Source organism: Delphinapterus leucas, chromosome 12, assembly GCF_059928025.1.
Source record: "Delphinapterus leucas isolate spDelLeu-1000000601 "Yukka" chromosome 12, BTC_Dleu_Yukka2, whole genome shotgun sequence".
NCBI classification, from domain to species: domain Eukaryota; kingdom Metazoa; phylum Chordata; class Mammalia; order Artiodactyla; family Monodontidae; genus Delphinapterus; species Delphinapterus leucas.
The window spans coordinates 94,943,483-94,956,534 of NC_143140.1; the positions used below are offsets into that span (position 1 = coordinate 94,943,483).

The 13,052-nt window shown below is 54.5% G+C and overlaps 1 protein-coding gene across 1 annotated transcript; it reads right to left on the reverse strand.

Moving 5' to 3' along the window:
• Positions 1 to 237: 237 nt before the first annotated feature.
• DACT2 (dishevelled binding antagonist of beta catenin 2) lies at positions 238 to 10,447 on the reverse strand. The gene is made up of 4 exons (XM_022561204.3): positions 10,193 to 10,447; positions 4,591 to 4,723; positions 3,343 to 3,606; positions 238 to 2,524 (listed from the first exon to the last, which is right to left on the reverse strand). The coding sequence occupies exons 1-4, from the start codon at positions 10,427 to 10,429 to the stop codon at positions 930 to 932; spliced, it is 2,229 nt and encodes a 742-aa protein (XP_022416912.2). The 5' UTR covers positions 10,430 to 10,447; the 3' UTR covers positions 238 to 929.
• Between the last annotated feature and the right edge of the window lie 2,605 nt (positions 10,448 to 13,052).

Consider the following 13,052-nt stretch of genomic DNA (forward strand, 5'->3'; position numbering starts at 1 on the left):
CCAGGACGGGGCTGTGGTGGTCACTGGGGAAGACGTTCCCCACCCCCCCCCCCATGCCTTCTTTCTACCTCGAGGCCCTCAGAACCAGCTTTGAATAATTCAGGATAAAACTTCATGAACTGAACATGCTGCTCTCCGCAGGCAGCTTCCCTGAAAATCCTACCTTCCTGAAAAGTTGAGGGAAATTCCCTTTGAAAAATAAACACCATAAAAGGGTTTCTTTTCCACAGCATTTTTATGCTCAATTCAGGAGTGTTGGGAAGAGTGTGGAGTGTACTCACGTGAAATGCATTTTCCCACCTCGGGTGAAAGAGTGTCCACATGATGGGGAAGGATTAGGGTTTGCTGAGCACCTACTACATTCCTGAGGGCAGGGAGGCTAAAAGGGAAAGACTGACTTGCAAAGACAAAGGCATAATCGGCTGTTTATTCATGTTGAGGGTTTGACCTGGATTCATAGTCCAACCCAGTTTCCACAGCACAGTCCTGCAACCATTTCTTAAAGGAAACGCTTTTGGGGGGAAACTGTTCAACAGGCTGGGGTACACCGAGCGCCCAGCCCAAGTGGAACAGGATGGAGGGAAGCAAGCACGGGGCTCACAGCACAGGCAGCTGGGAGGCCAGCGCCCCGACGAATCTGCAGTCCCAGAGTTCTGGGTGAAGGTCTCCACTGGGGCCAAGGTGGGGTGACGTGCCCAGAGTCACAGCCTAACCTGTGGGGCGGTGCACCAGGGACGGGCCCATCATCTCCTCTGAGGGGACTCCTTTTGAAGGGCAGCTTCGGGGAGAAAGCAAAGTGTCCAGATGACACAGACCTGCACGTCTAACACCGTGCGAGGCTGGATCCGTCCTCAGCCACGAAAGGTCCCTTTGTGTCTGTGGCTCCCTGGCTCCCGGGCCCGGACAGGCCCTGCTGTCGCCCAGCGACCTCACACCATGGTCATGACCTTCAGAGCGGCCGGCTGGAACCTGCGGATCCTCTTCTTCAGGGCCTTGGAGGCCTTGACGCGGCACAGCCTGGGCACCGGCGGCAGAGGGGGCCTGGAACTGGCCGGGGCCCGCTGGCTGGAGCTTCCCCTGCCCTGGCCGCTGCCCTCCGAGGTGCTGCCACTGGACTCCCCGTCCCCGAATCGGTTGGCCGTGTGGTCGCTGGCCTCGTCCCCGCTGCTCTCCGCGACGGTGGAGCGGAAGAGGGACACGCACTCGGCCGAGCGCTCCGAGCCATCCGACCCGCTCCTGGCTCGGGCATCCTGGCGGGGCAGCCTGGGCCTGGGTCTGGCGCACACGGGCCGCGGGCCACCCCCTCTCCGGGCCGCCGGCCTATGGGGCCCCAGGCTGGGGTCCGGGCGGGCCCGGGCTGAGATCTCTACGGAGGACTGCCACCTGCGCTGCTTCCTCCGGGCCTCCCCCCTGGTTGCCACCAGTGGGGCTGCTTCCAAGGGGAACAAGGCCTGAGCTGACACCTGGTGACCCTCTGGTCGGGCCACCAGCAGGGGGACGAAGACAGACACGGGGTAGAGGCTGGACTCAGAGCAGGACCGGCCGGGCGCCGCCCTGGCCAGGGTGGGCCTCCTGAGACCACCTCCCGACTCAGGGGGCGGCCGGGGGCCCCCGACGGCGCCCCACTGAAGCTGCGGCCCCCCAAGCCTCAGCGCCTTGTCGCTGGCCCCCCTCTTGATCTTCACAGGCTTGGCCTTGGGGGGCCCCACAGGGAGAGCTCCTGTGGCAGCAAAGTGCGGGCGGACACAGTGTCCAGGGGCCCGAGGGGGGCCCTCCCCACCCGCCCCCCCGCCCGGCGACCTGCCTCTGCCCGTCCAGCCGTGGAGAGCTGGCTGCTGACCCCGCAAGCAGGGAGCAGGGGCCTGGCCACAGCCCAGCCATGGGGAGCCTGGACGGGCCTCCCGGTGCACGCAGCCGCGCGAGGGTCTGGGGCCCTCCTCTGGACGGCTGCTGGGGTGCAGGGTGCGTACAAGGGGCACAGGCCCCGGCTGCTCGAGGCTGTCCCCACGGGCGGCCCCGCTCTGGGCCTCCCCTCCCACCTCCGCTCTCCCCCGGGCGCACACCGGCTTCTCCAGGCCACCTTCACTGTCCGCCCCCCGGACCCCGAGCCCCTGCGGGGATAGGGACGCCTCCCGTCCTGGGGGTCCACGCTCAACCACACTGCCCCTCGCAGGGGGCCCTCGGCCCTGCAGTCGCAGCAGCCTCTCTATGTAGGCGCTGGCTGGACCAGCCTCGAGGACCAGTCCAGTCCGAATGGAGCTCGGACCTGTGGCGCCAGGGAGGGGCTGACTGGGGGGCGAGTGGCCATCGCTCGGCGCTGTCTCCTTGGTCAGAGTAAAGAGGGGGCTCTGCAAAGCCACGGCGTGCAGGGGGCTGGGGTACGGGTACACCTCCCTGCCCCCCTTGGACACCAGGTCACACTGGTACTTGGGGTCCATGCCACGGCAGAGGAAGGAAGTGGCCTTGGGGTGTGCCCTGGCTTTCTGGAGCCCCACTTCAGCCGGCAGGACTCTTTCAAGGTCACCTGGGAAGGAGAAAAAGAACAAAACATAAATAAGGGAAGAAGCAAGCACAACCCTGGGGCACGAGGCCCTCCCCCGGGCAGGACGAGGCCCCGGCCTTGCATGTTCCACACCTGGACACGCTGCTGTCTGCTGTGCACGTCCCAGCACCCGGCTCCCATCACGTTCCTTCCAGCCACAGCCTGGAAGGCGAGTCCTAGACCCTAGCGTTCAGTTCCTGCCCTTGTTCACTGAAGGTGCGTAGGACGCCGAGGGAGATGGGGCGCCGGTGACCACACGGCCATCGGGACAAGGTCTCGGAACAGACCTTCCCTGAGGCACTCACAGATGTGCAAGAAAGAAAACCCATGGATCCTAACGGCCCAGGTCTAGCGTAAGGAATACGATGCATCTTTTCCTTTTGGGACACTCTGAAGAAAAAGAAAGGCTCTTCCCTGGCCAGTGGGGGGAACCGCATGTGAAGTAACTCTCTCAACGCCCACTTGCAGCGCTGCTCCCACCCGAGTCCCCGGCAGTGGCCACGAGGGCCGTGGAAGGGTGTGAACGGATGTTCATTTTAAATAAGACAAGAAGCCTTTTATTGCAACAGCCCTGCTACAAGGAACACAGGTGGGCGTTTGATGCCTACCTCCATCCAAAACCCAAAAAAAGCCCACAGAAAATATGGGACTCGGGAACCGCCCCCTTCCTTGTATGGGGCTCGGGGACCGCCCCCCCTTGTATGGGGCTCGGGGACCGCCCCCCTCCTTGTATGGGGCTCGGGGACTATCCCCCTCCTTGTATGGGGCTTGGCGCCGACCCCGCTCCCGCCTCCCCTTACCTGTGGACACTGGGCGGGGCCGGGACTCGCCTTGCAGCAGCTGGCTGGCGCCCCCCTCACTGGCCTGGGGCTCCCACGCAGTCAGGGGGACCCCACACACCGTGGCCTCATCTGCTGAGCGGGGCCGGCAGTGCCCCGCGCCGGGCCTGGCCTTCGGGGTGGCAGGCAGCACGGCGCCCAGAGAGGAGGACACGCAGTCGCTGCACACAGACGTGCAGGAGGTGGACAGGGAGCAGGACCCGCCGTCGCTCAGCTCGTAGAAGCCTGCACAGGGGCGCAGAGGCTGTCGGTGTGGTCTGGGGGGCCCGTGCTGAGGGGCTGGGGGTCTCAGGGAAGCGGGCCCGGGGGCAGGGAGGGGCCCGGGCCGGGGAGGTGCCCGGGGCCAGAATGCCGAGGACGCCTCCCCACCAGTGTCTCCTGTTGCCCACCACCTGCTCATCCCTCTCCTGGGCGAGTGGCTCACGTCCCCCCGTGTGACCTCCGGCTTCCAGCCCCGGAAGAGGGAGCCTGGCATCCTCCCCCGCCCCTCCTAGTGCCCGCCAAGCTCATCTGAGGCAGCCACCAGAGAAGGGGCAGCGTTTGGGGAGGTCCCCCGGCCCGGCCCTGCTACATGATTGACAACCCAGACTGTGACAGGATTTTGCAAACTGAAAAAAAGAGAAAGACACGGCAGAGAGCACTGTACTTGGGAAGACGCTGGTCTCCTGGGTTTGCCGTCTGAGCTGCTGTCTGAGCCTGGAATCTGGAGAGAAAGCCCATGTGCCCAGGACCATGAAGGTCAGAACGACCCTAACCATCGCTACGTGACCTTGAAAGGAGGGCGCACAGGGCCGCAGGAGAGGAAACTGTACTGATTTTAGACTGTAGACTTCAAAAAATACTTTTGCTGTCACATAAAAGTTATTATTTACAATCTCCATGCTGGTTCAACATAAACAGAATCTGTCTCAGCCAGCGACAGGTGAGAAGGTCATGGGGTTTTTCCATCAAAAGCAATATTTTAACAATTAAACAACGAGTACGTACGCACCCACTCTCTCCCTCTCTCTCCCCGTTTTCCCAAGCGCATTTAACTAAAAGTATTTCATCTTCAGTATTCTCCAATAACATGCTCTTTCAGGCTCGCATACAGCTCCTGACCCTCCGGTGGCCTGAGCACAGAGGCGGGTTCACCATGTCAGCCCTGCCGGGCAGTGCCGCACCCTGGGGTGAGGGACAGATGGTCCAGGGCCCGAGTGGGCGCCATACCCGAGCTGGGCCTGCTGTCGCTGTCCGGGACCTCACTGGAGGTTCTGCGCACGTCCAGCTGTAGCTCGCTGATCTGCTGGTCCAGTTGGTCCAAGTGGGTTTTCAGGCCGACGTCCTGAAGTCTTAAACGGTTCTCAGAAGGAAAACAGGGAGACATAAAACTGCTCTGTGTACAGAAATGGAAACTGGAGGCTCCACGTGAAGCTACATCACACATACAACTTAACTCTGCAAACCCACAGGCCAGCTCCCACCTGACAGCTCCCCCTTCCTCAGGCCGAACACTGTCTCTAGGACCCCTCCCGCCTCTAGCATGTCTTCCCAAGTGCAGACTTTTCTTTGCCAGCAATTTTCAATTAGACATTTCTTTATAAGAATATGGAGTAATACAGCTTATGAGAGTGGAATGAGGACCAAAAACAGCCAAGGACACCCCCTCTGGCAGGAGCCACCGATAATATTTTCAATGTCTTTTTCTACGTAAGAATCTACTTTCCCAGGCTCACGCCTCGTGGACCTTGCGTTTGGTGCCTGTATCACCACATTCCTTCACCGCAGCCCGTCCACGGCACCTGGGGAGGGCTGAGCTTTCGGCTCTTCAGGGGGACAGGAAAGTCCCCAGGAGAGAAAAAGGCCCTGCCTCTGCAGCGTCTTAGCTCCCATATCACAGGTGGCATTTTGACCGGTTACGGTTCTGTAGGGCTTTCAGGGAAGAGGGAGGGATGCTGCAGGAGGAGAGAGCCCAGCGCCTGGGATCAGCGCAGCCTGAACACCTGCCCCGGGAGGCAGGGTCTTTCTGGTCTTAGGGTCCACATCTCAACTCTGTTCTCCGAGGCTCTAGCTTCTCCAGGCCTCAGCTTCCCTGGCTGTAAAACGGGTTACTGTGAGTGTCAACCACACATATCTGTGTGTGTATATCATGTAATATACATATAGCACATGCATGTGGTTAACGCTCACAATATACATTCACACACACACACACACACACACACACACACACACACACGTGAATCATATGTCTGTAAAACAACACTGTTTCATAAATGCTGACTTCCCGCCTTCAGTGATAAAACTTCACCTTGTTTTCAAGGTCCACTACCTAAATTTCTTGTTTTGATTAGCAATTAAGTTTAAGGCAAATAATTAATGAATGCGATTATGCCAGTCACCCTGTTTGAGAAAATGATCAATTGTGTTTCAAATTCTTATATAGGAAATGAGGAATTACTTCAGTAGCTTCAATAATCTGAGAAGTCAGTCCAAGGGGGAAGCAGGTGGCGGTAATTTGATTCTTATGGGAGAACTACGTTGGCGCAGACTGTTCCCATACCACCAGGGGTAGGGGCCGAGGGCCCAGCACCTGGTGAGTGGCAGACCACCACACCCAAATCCACTTTCCTCTGGACCCAGTGCAAGGGTCGCAGAACAACCTCCAAGTCTTGTAGCAAGAGAGTCTCCCAGCCTCAGGTAATAGTATCTATAAACATAACACTGCAAAAAACCAGAATTTAATCAAAACATACACACCCAGGACCACCCAGAGTAGCCTCAACCTCCTGGCATGTTTTCACAAAGGGAAACGCTCCCCAGGTGGACGGCACTACCTGACAGCCGGAGCGGCGGGGGCAGCAAAGGTGGGCTCCCGGCCCATCACTACCCAAGTAAAAAACACTTAGACAAACGAAGGGAATTTTTACTGCAAATGACTTTTCTTCTAATGTCCTAAAATGAGACCACGGTACTGGCCGAGTTCAGTTCCTCTGTTTGACCACACTTCGACGTTTAAAAACATGGATTTTGACCCCTTCTCTTCCAAATCACGATGTCCTCTTTCTTCTGAAGGGGGACCTCTCTGGATTCCATAGTTGGCTTCTCTCCTCCCTCTCCAATCCCCCTCCCCCCGAAAAACTGACCCTGGCGCGTCTGTGCTGGAATAATTGCTCTGTGATTAATGTTTGCCCAGCCCGGCCTGCAGCTGGTGGCTCCTGATTAGGGTTGAGGGGCACAACCACGCAGGCCCCCAGGTGCCCTCCGATGATTGCTGCGTCCCCAGGACCCCGCTGCATGGCGACAGGGCTTTGTCACCCAGGATTGGCACTGTCCTCCGTAACCCTTCCCCCGTCCCTCGCTGGGGGTTTTTATGTCTCTGCTTTTCATTAACTCCTCGGTCTCTAACTCTGTGCTAAGTCAAAGGTTCCTTATGGCACCAGGACTGAGCATAACCCACTGCGGAGCCAGGCACACAGCATCGACTTCCATGTATTTCTGCAGGGAAAATGTGTTACAGAGACGTCACATGGGTTCCCTCCAGAGCAGCGAGCCAGTCTGTGTGGCCACCAGCCCTCCCTACTCACCGCAGGCCTCCAGGCTCAGGGGCAGGGCAGCACATCCCGTCTGAATCCCCTGAACCTGGGCGAGGGGCAGGGGGTCCGGTGTAAGGGAGAGCACAGCCCGGTTCCCAGGAGCTGGGAGCCCCGGGGCATCCGTGCAGACCCCAGGGCTCCCTGCCACACCCGTTAACTCAGACTCCAGGGCACTCCTGGGAATCTGCATTTTGACAAGCTTCCCTGGGACCAATTTTTTATGACCACAAAAGTTTGAGAACTTCTACCCAGGGAATGCCATTCAAAACAAATATCTGGCTTAGCCCTTTCTTCGAGATGCGGACTTTACATGCCATAAAAGACTGATGCGATTTCCACCTGCTTTGCCCTTTTGCTCGCCATCTACAATTCGGCTTTCCAGCCTTCTCAACCTTTACAGCAGATTGAGAGGACAAAAATGAAAAACGTCCCAAAGTTCAGGATACAGAGACGGCATCTAAAACACCTCTGTTCTTTCCTTGAAAGCTGAGAACACGCACAGGAAACATTTTCCGCATGAGTTCCACGGCACTGCAAGTGCCCTGTGGGTGGGTAAATGTTACTCCCTAGCTTGAAAAGAGGTCCTTCAAAGGGCCAGGGTCACAGATTAGCCTGGGGCATAACGAGCACTAGTGCCGCAGAAGGAAGCCTTGCCCAGCCCCGTGGATGCCTCCCCCCCCTCTGTGACCCTGAGCGAGTTCGTTCCCCTGAGAGGTCACGGAGCAAGCATGGTCGGTCCAAGGAAAACACCAGACGTCGTGATTACAGCTGCAGAGTCAGACCCTCATTTCCTGCAGTGCTTAATGCCGGCACCTGCCAGGGAGGAGGAGGTGCTGCCACTCAGGGTCAGGGCAAGTCGTGACCAGCAAAACAACCACCAGGAGATTCTCCAGCACCAGTTTCCCTGCAGGTCCCCAGAGCCTTTCCTCACATCCCACCTGGGGTGACCGCTGGCGCCTCCTGGTGGGAGATGGAGCTTCCAGGCTCCTCTGGGGCATCCAAATCTTTCCAAGTCAGTGTTGCTGGGAACGTAACGCTTATAAAAATGGGAATGGCAGCCTCTTCTCGGGGAATGACAATCTCCCTGGAAGGCACAGACAGGTGAGCACAGGACCGGCCAAACAGTAAGGGCTGCTTTGGTCAGAGGTCATGGGGGTTACATTAGCTTAGAAATATAGAACGTGGAGATAGTAAATACTGAAATCATCTCCCGCTTTGTTACAGCAGTAAAACTTGCTCATTTATTTATTCAACAAATACTAAGTACCTACTGCGCGCTTCCTGTTGTGACTGTAGACGCAGCAATTAAAAAGGTGTAGCTCGTTCGTGATGACTTCTCCTAATTGCAGTTTAAATCCCCCCCAAAATGCTCAAGCTCATTCTCACTTGGGAATGTCTGTGGGACAAAACTTTTATCTGGGTCAGATAAAAGTTCTTCCTGTCTCCACACCTGAATGGTGACCCACGCCCCGGTTAACCCCAGGGTGTGGGTAGGAGGGGCCCCGATTAGCCGCCGGGAGTTACTGAAGTGTGAACCTGGGGCTGGAGATGAAGGCCTTTTGATTGTACCCTGCATCATAGAACTAGGATCACTCCTAATTTTTTCTCTGTAAGAAAAATGTGAACGTGTTAATCGCTGGGCTGGTGTCACACACATTCAATTATTCTTCTCTTTTGATCACATAATCTGTGCCAAGAACAAAGTTTCAAGACAAAGGGTGCGTGTTCCTTCTGGTCCCCACATTAAAAAATAAATAAATAAAACAAAAAAAAACCTGTTTGATCTTCTCTCCCAAAAGGCTACCCATAATTAGAGGCTGAGTACTCGCAAGTCTGATTTGTATATTACTTAAGCCAAGTTAATCATCAACTGGGTTCTAGCTCCCCCGACAGAACAATTCACAGCGGCATCGCAAAGCTCCTTCCTGCCACACGCATGTCATGCATCTTTGCAGGCTCTGTGTGCCTCTCCGAGCTCCAGTTGAAGGTAGGATGTGTCTGGGTGCACGCACGCACGCACACACACACCCACACACACACAGGTAAGCTAAACCTGCAGCTATGACTGGATAAGATGGGGGGTGAGAAGCCTATGAAAGTTCCACTCGGTAACTAGCTCCTTCCTTTGCATAGCAGCCGCGGAATCACAGGAGGAGAGGCTGCACAGTTAGGGCCCCCCCTTGCCATGTGGGAAGATCGCAGGAGTCCTGGGACACATCTTAAGACGCTGAGCTTCCTGATTCTCTAATCCAGAAGCAGCTAACAAATCATGGACACGACTGCGCTAAGCTGATAGCAAAGCAGCAGCTTCATCCAGGTTACTTTGTAAAGACAGCAACCTTTAAACGGGGCAGATTTAATTTCTCATTTAAAAGACATTCCCCTGAGAGTACTACAGTCAACTCTACCAAATAGACATCTTTCTATACAGCCTTCTAATTTTTCCTTTAAAAAACACTGCAACCCTGCAAAAACTCTTGAGTTTTTTCCAATACATGAGATGAAACCATACATTGGATAAATAACCGAGGCAATCACCTGAGGAGTGTCTTCAGTGGTACAAAAGGGACCCGCGTTTGGAGGAGCCCAGGGGGGAGAAGGCCGGTGGGAAAGCAGGCCCAGAAGGCCCAGTGGGGTTCCACCGCCTCTGCGTTCAGAGGACACACCTCTTTTCATAGGTCAGGTTACATTTTAAAGTCGGAGAGGCCCTCATCGGATCCATGCTCTCCCCAACATTTCTTTACAGTGACACGACCCCAGGGCTCAACCTGAGCACATCACTGGGGACAATTCGGGGGACACTTGGCACGCTGGCACTGCTGTCCCCAGACCCACGCCAGCAGGGAGAGGCTGGCACGGGGCGCAGGACACCAGGATCCCAAGTAGCCCCCAGCAGGGGAAACCGATTCAATGCGTTCTTATCAGCAAAACTCCAACCAACAGGAATACATCCTAAAGTCGGTCTGCGCCGGGAAGTAGGCAGAGCCGGGCGCAGCCCCGATGCGCGGCTCGGCGCGGGCGGCCCGGCCGGGCTGCTTTCAGGGCCCGGATGCCTAGCCTCGCGCCTCGGGCCTCCGCGTCCCTCTCATTCGGGACCGAGCTGCGTCCTTCGAAATCGCCGAGGGTGCCCCCCGATCGGTCGGGCGGCCCGTCCGCCTGTTGCCTGCCGGGTGGACCGGGTCCCCGCGGCCCCGCGCGCCCGGAGCGGCCCCGCGACCCCCGCACGCGCTCCTTACCAGCTGCTCCTGCAGCGCCGCCAGCGCAGCCTCCAGCCGCAGCTCGTGTGCGCGGGGGCCGCGGGGGGCGGCGGGCCCGGGCGGGGGCTGCACGGCCAGGGCGCCCCACACGCGCGCCTGTTGCCTGGCGCGGAGCCCCTGCAGCTCGTGCAGCCCCGCGAGGGCCGCGCGCAGCCTGGCGCCCACCCTGCGGCGGTCCCAGCCTGCGGGCCCCGGCGGGCCGCCCGGCGCCCACATCCCACGTTCGACCTGCGCGGCTGCCCGGAGCCTCCCCTGCCTCCGAGCGGCGCCGGGCGGTGCGCGCGGCCTCCGCGCCGCCTCTCCCCGCCCCCGGCCCGCGGGTCGCCGAGGCGGGGTGGGACCTATCGGTGGCAGAGGAGGCGGTGTCTGCACACGCCCCGGGGTCACAGCGGCCGCCCCCGGGCCCGCCCCGTCGGCGGAGCCCCACGCCATTGGGGACCCGGGCCGCGCGCTCCGGGGCGCCCGGAAGGGGCGCGGTGACCCTTGGAGGGGACCCGAGGGAAGGAGGAGCCGGGTGGGCGCGGGTGAAGGGGCGAAAGTGGACCAAACACGGAGAAAGGTCTTGTTCAGGTTAGAAGCAATGTTTTTAAGGTAAATTATTGGATAGCTCCCCATTGTAAGGACTGTGTTACCCTTACGAACTCACTAGCACTTTGAAAAAACTCCACTTTTCCTGGAAACCTGAGCTTGTCTTTTTTTTTTTTTAATAATAGTAGCTTTACTGAGATATAATTCGCATACCATTTGATTCCCCTATTTAACACGTACAAGCCAAGGGTCCCTTAGCATTGCTTATTCGCCAAGTTGTGCAGCTATCACCACAATCAATTTTATAACATTTTTACCAACCCGCAAAGAAGCTCTGTGCGCCTTAGCGGTCACCCTCCATTTCCCCGCTGCACCTGACACTAAGCTGCCTGTTTGGGAGGTTTTATATACATAGAATCACACAACAGGTGGCCTTTTAGGACCGGCTTCCTTTACTGAGCATATTTTCAAGGTTCATCCACGTTGTAGCAAGTATCAGTACTTCACTCCTTTTTATTGCTAAATAATGTTCCGTTGTATGGCAGGACCAGTTTTTATTTATCCATTTATTCCTTAACGGGTTGTTTCCACTTTCTGACTATTATGAATAGTGCTACTGCTATGGCTGTTCATGTACAAGTTTTTGTGTAGAAGTATGTTTTCATTTCTCTTGGGTGTTTACCTAAGAGTGGAATTGCTGGCTCATAGGTAACTTCTGTGTTTAATCTTTTGAGGAACAGCCAGACTGCTTCCCAAAGTGGCTGCACCGTTTTACGTTCCCACCAGCACCGCATGAACGCTCCGAATGCTCCACACCGTCACCAGCATTCGTCTTTTTGGTCTCAGCCATTCCAGTATGTAGGAAGTGGTGTCCCATTGTGATTTTGATTTCCATTTCCCTGATGGCAAGTGATGCTGGTATCTTTCCATGCACTTATTGGCTATTTGTGTGCCTTCTTTAGAGAAATGTCTGTTCAGATCGTTTGCCTATTTATTAAAACTGGGTCATCTTTTTATTATTGAGATGTAAATATTCTTTATGTATTCTAGATACAATTCCATTATCAGGTATATGATTTGCGAATATTTTGTTCACTCCGTGGGGTATCCTTTCACTTTCTTGATAATGTACTTTGCAGCAAAACGTTTTTAATTTTAAGTCCAATTTATCTAGTTTTCTTTTGTTGCCTGTACTTTTGGTGTCATATCTAAGAAACCATTGCCTAATCCAAGGTCAAAGATTACTTCTGTGTTTTTTTCTAAGATTTTAAAAATAGTTTTAGTGCTTACGTTTAAGTCTTTGATCTGTTTTTAGTTAATTTTTGTAATGATGTGAGGTAGGGGTCCAACTTCATTTTTAAACGTGTGGGTATTCAGTTTTCCCAGAACCATTGGTTGCAAAGACAATTCTTTCCCCATTAAATTGTCTTAGGACATTTGTTGAAAATCAGTTGATTCAGAAAAAACAATTTCTGGATTCTCAATTCTATTTCACTGGTGTATATGTCTATCCTTATGCCAATTCCATATCGTTTTGGTTACTGTAGCTTTGTGGTAAGTTTTAAAGTCAGGAAATGTGAGTCATCCAACTCTGTTCTTTTTCAAGACTGTTTTGGCTATTCAGTCTCCCTTGCATTTCCACATGAATTTAAAGATCACCTTGTCAATTTCTGCAAAGAAGCCAGCTGGGATTTTGATGGAGATTGCAGAGGAATCTGTCGATTGATTGGAGAGGTATTGCTACCTTAAGGTTGAGATGTCTGAACTATAAACGTGGGATGTTTTCCATTTGTTTAGGCCTTCTTCAATTAACAGTGTTCTGTAGTTTTCAGTGTGCAAGTCTTGCACTTCTTTTGTTAAATTTATTTCTAAACATTTTATTCTCTTTCAAATTATTGTAAATGGAAATGTTTTTCAATTTCATTTTCAGAATATTCATTTCTAGTGTATAGAAATAAGTAACTGATTTTTGTATATTGATCTAAGCAAACTTGTTGAATTTTTTAGTAGTTCTAATGGATTTTTAGTGGATTCCTTTGCATTTTAAAAAATTTTCAAGATCACGTCATCTGGAAATAGATATTTTCACTTCTTACTTTTGTATTTGGATGCGTCTAAATTCTTTTTCTTGCCTTATTGCTCTGCCTAGAACTTCCAGTACATGTTGAATAGAAGTGGTGAGAACAGGTATCCTTGCCTTTTTCCTGTTCTTCGGGTGGAGGGAGGAGCATTCAGCCTTTAACTATTGAGTATGATGTTAGCTGCAGGTTTTTCTTTAGATGCCTTTTATCAGAATGAGGAAGTTCCTTTT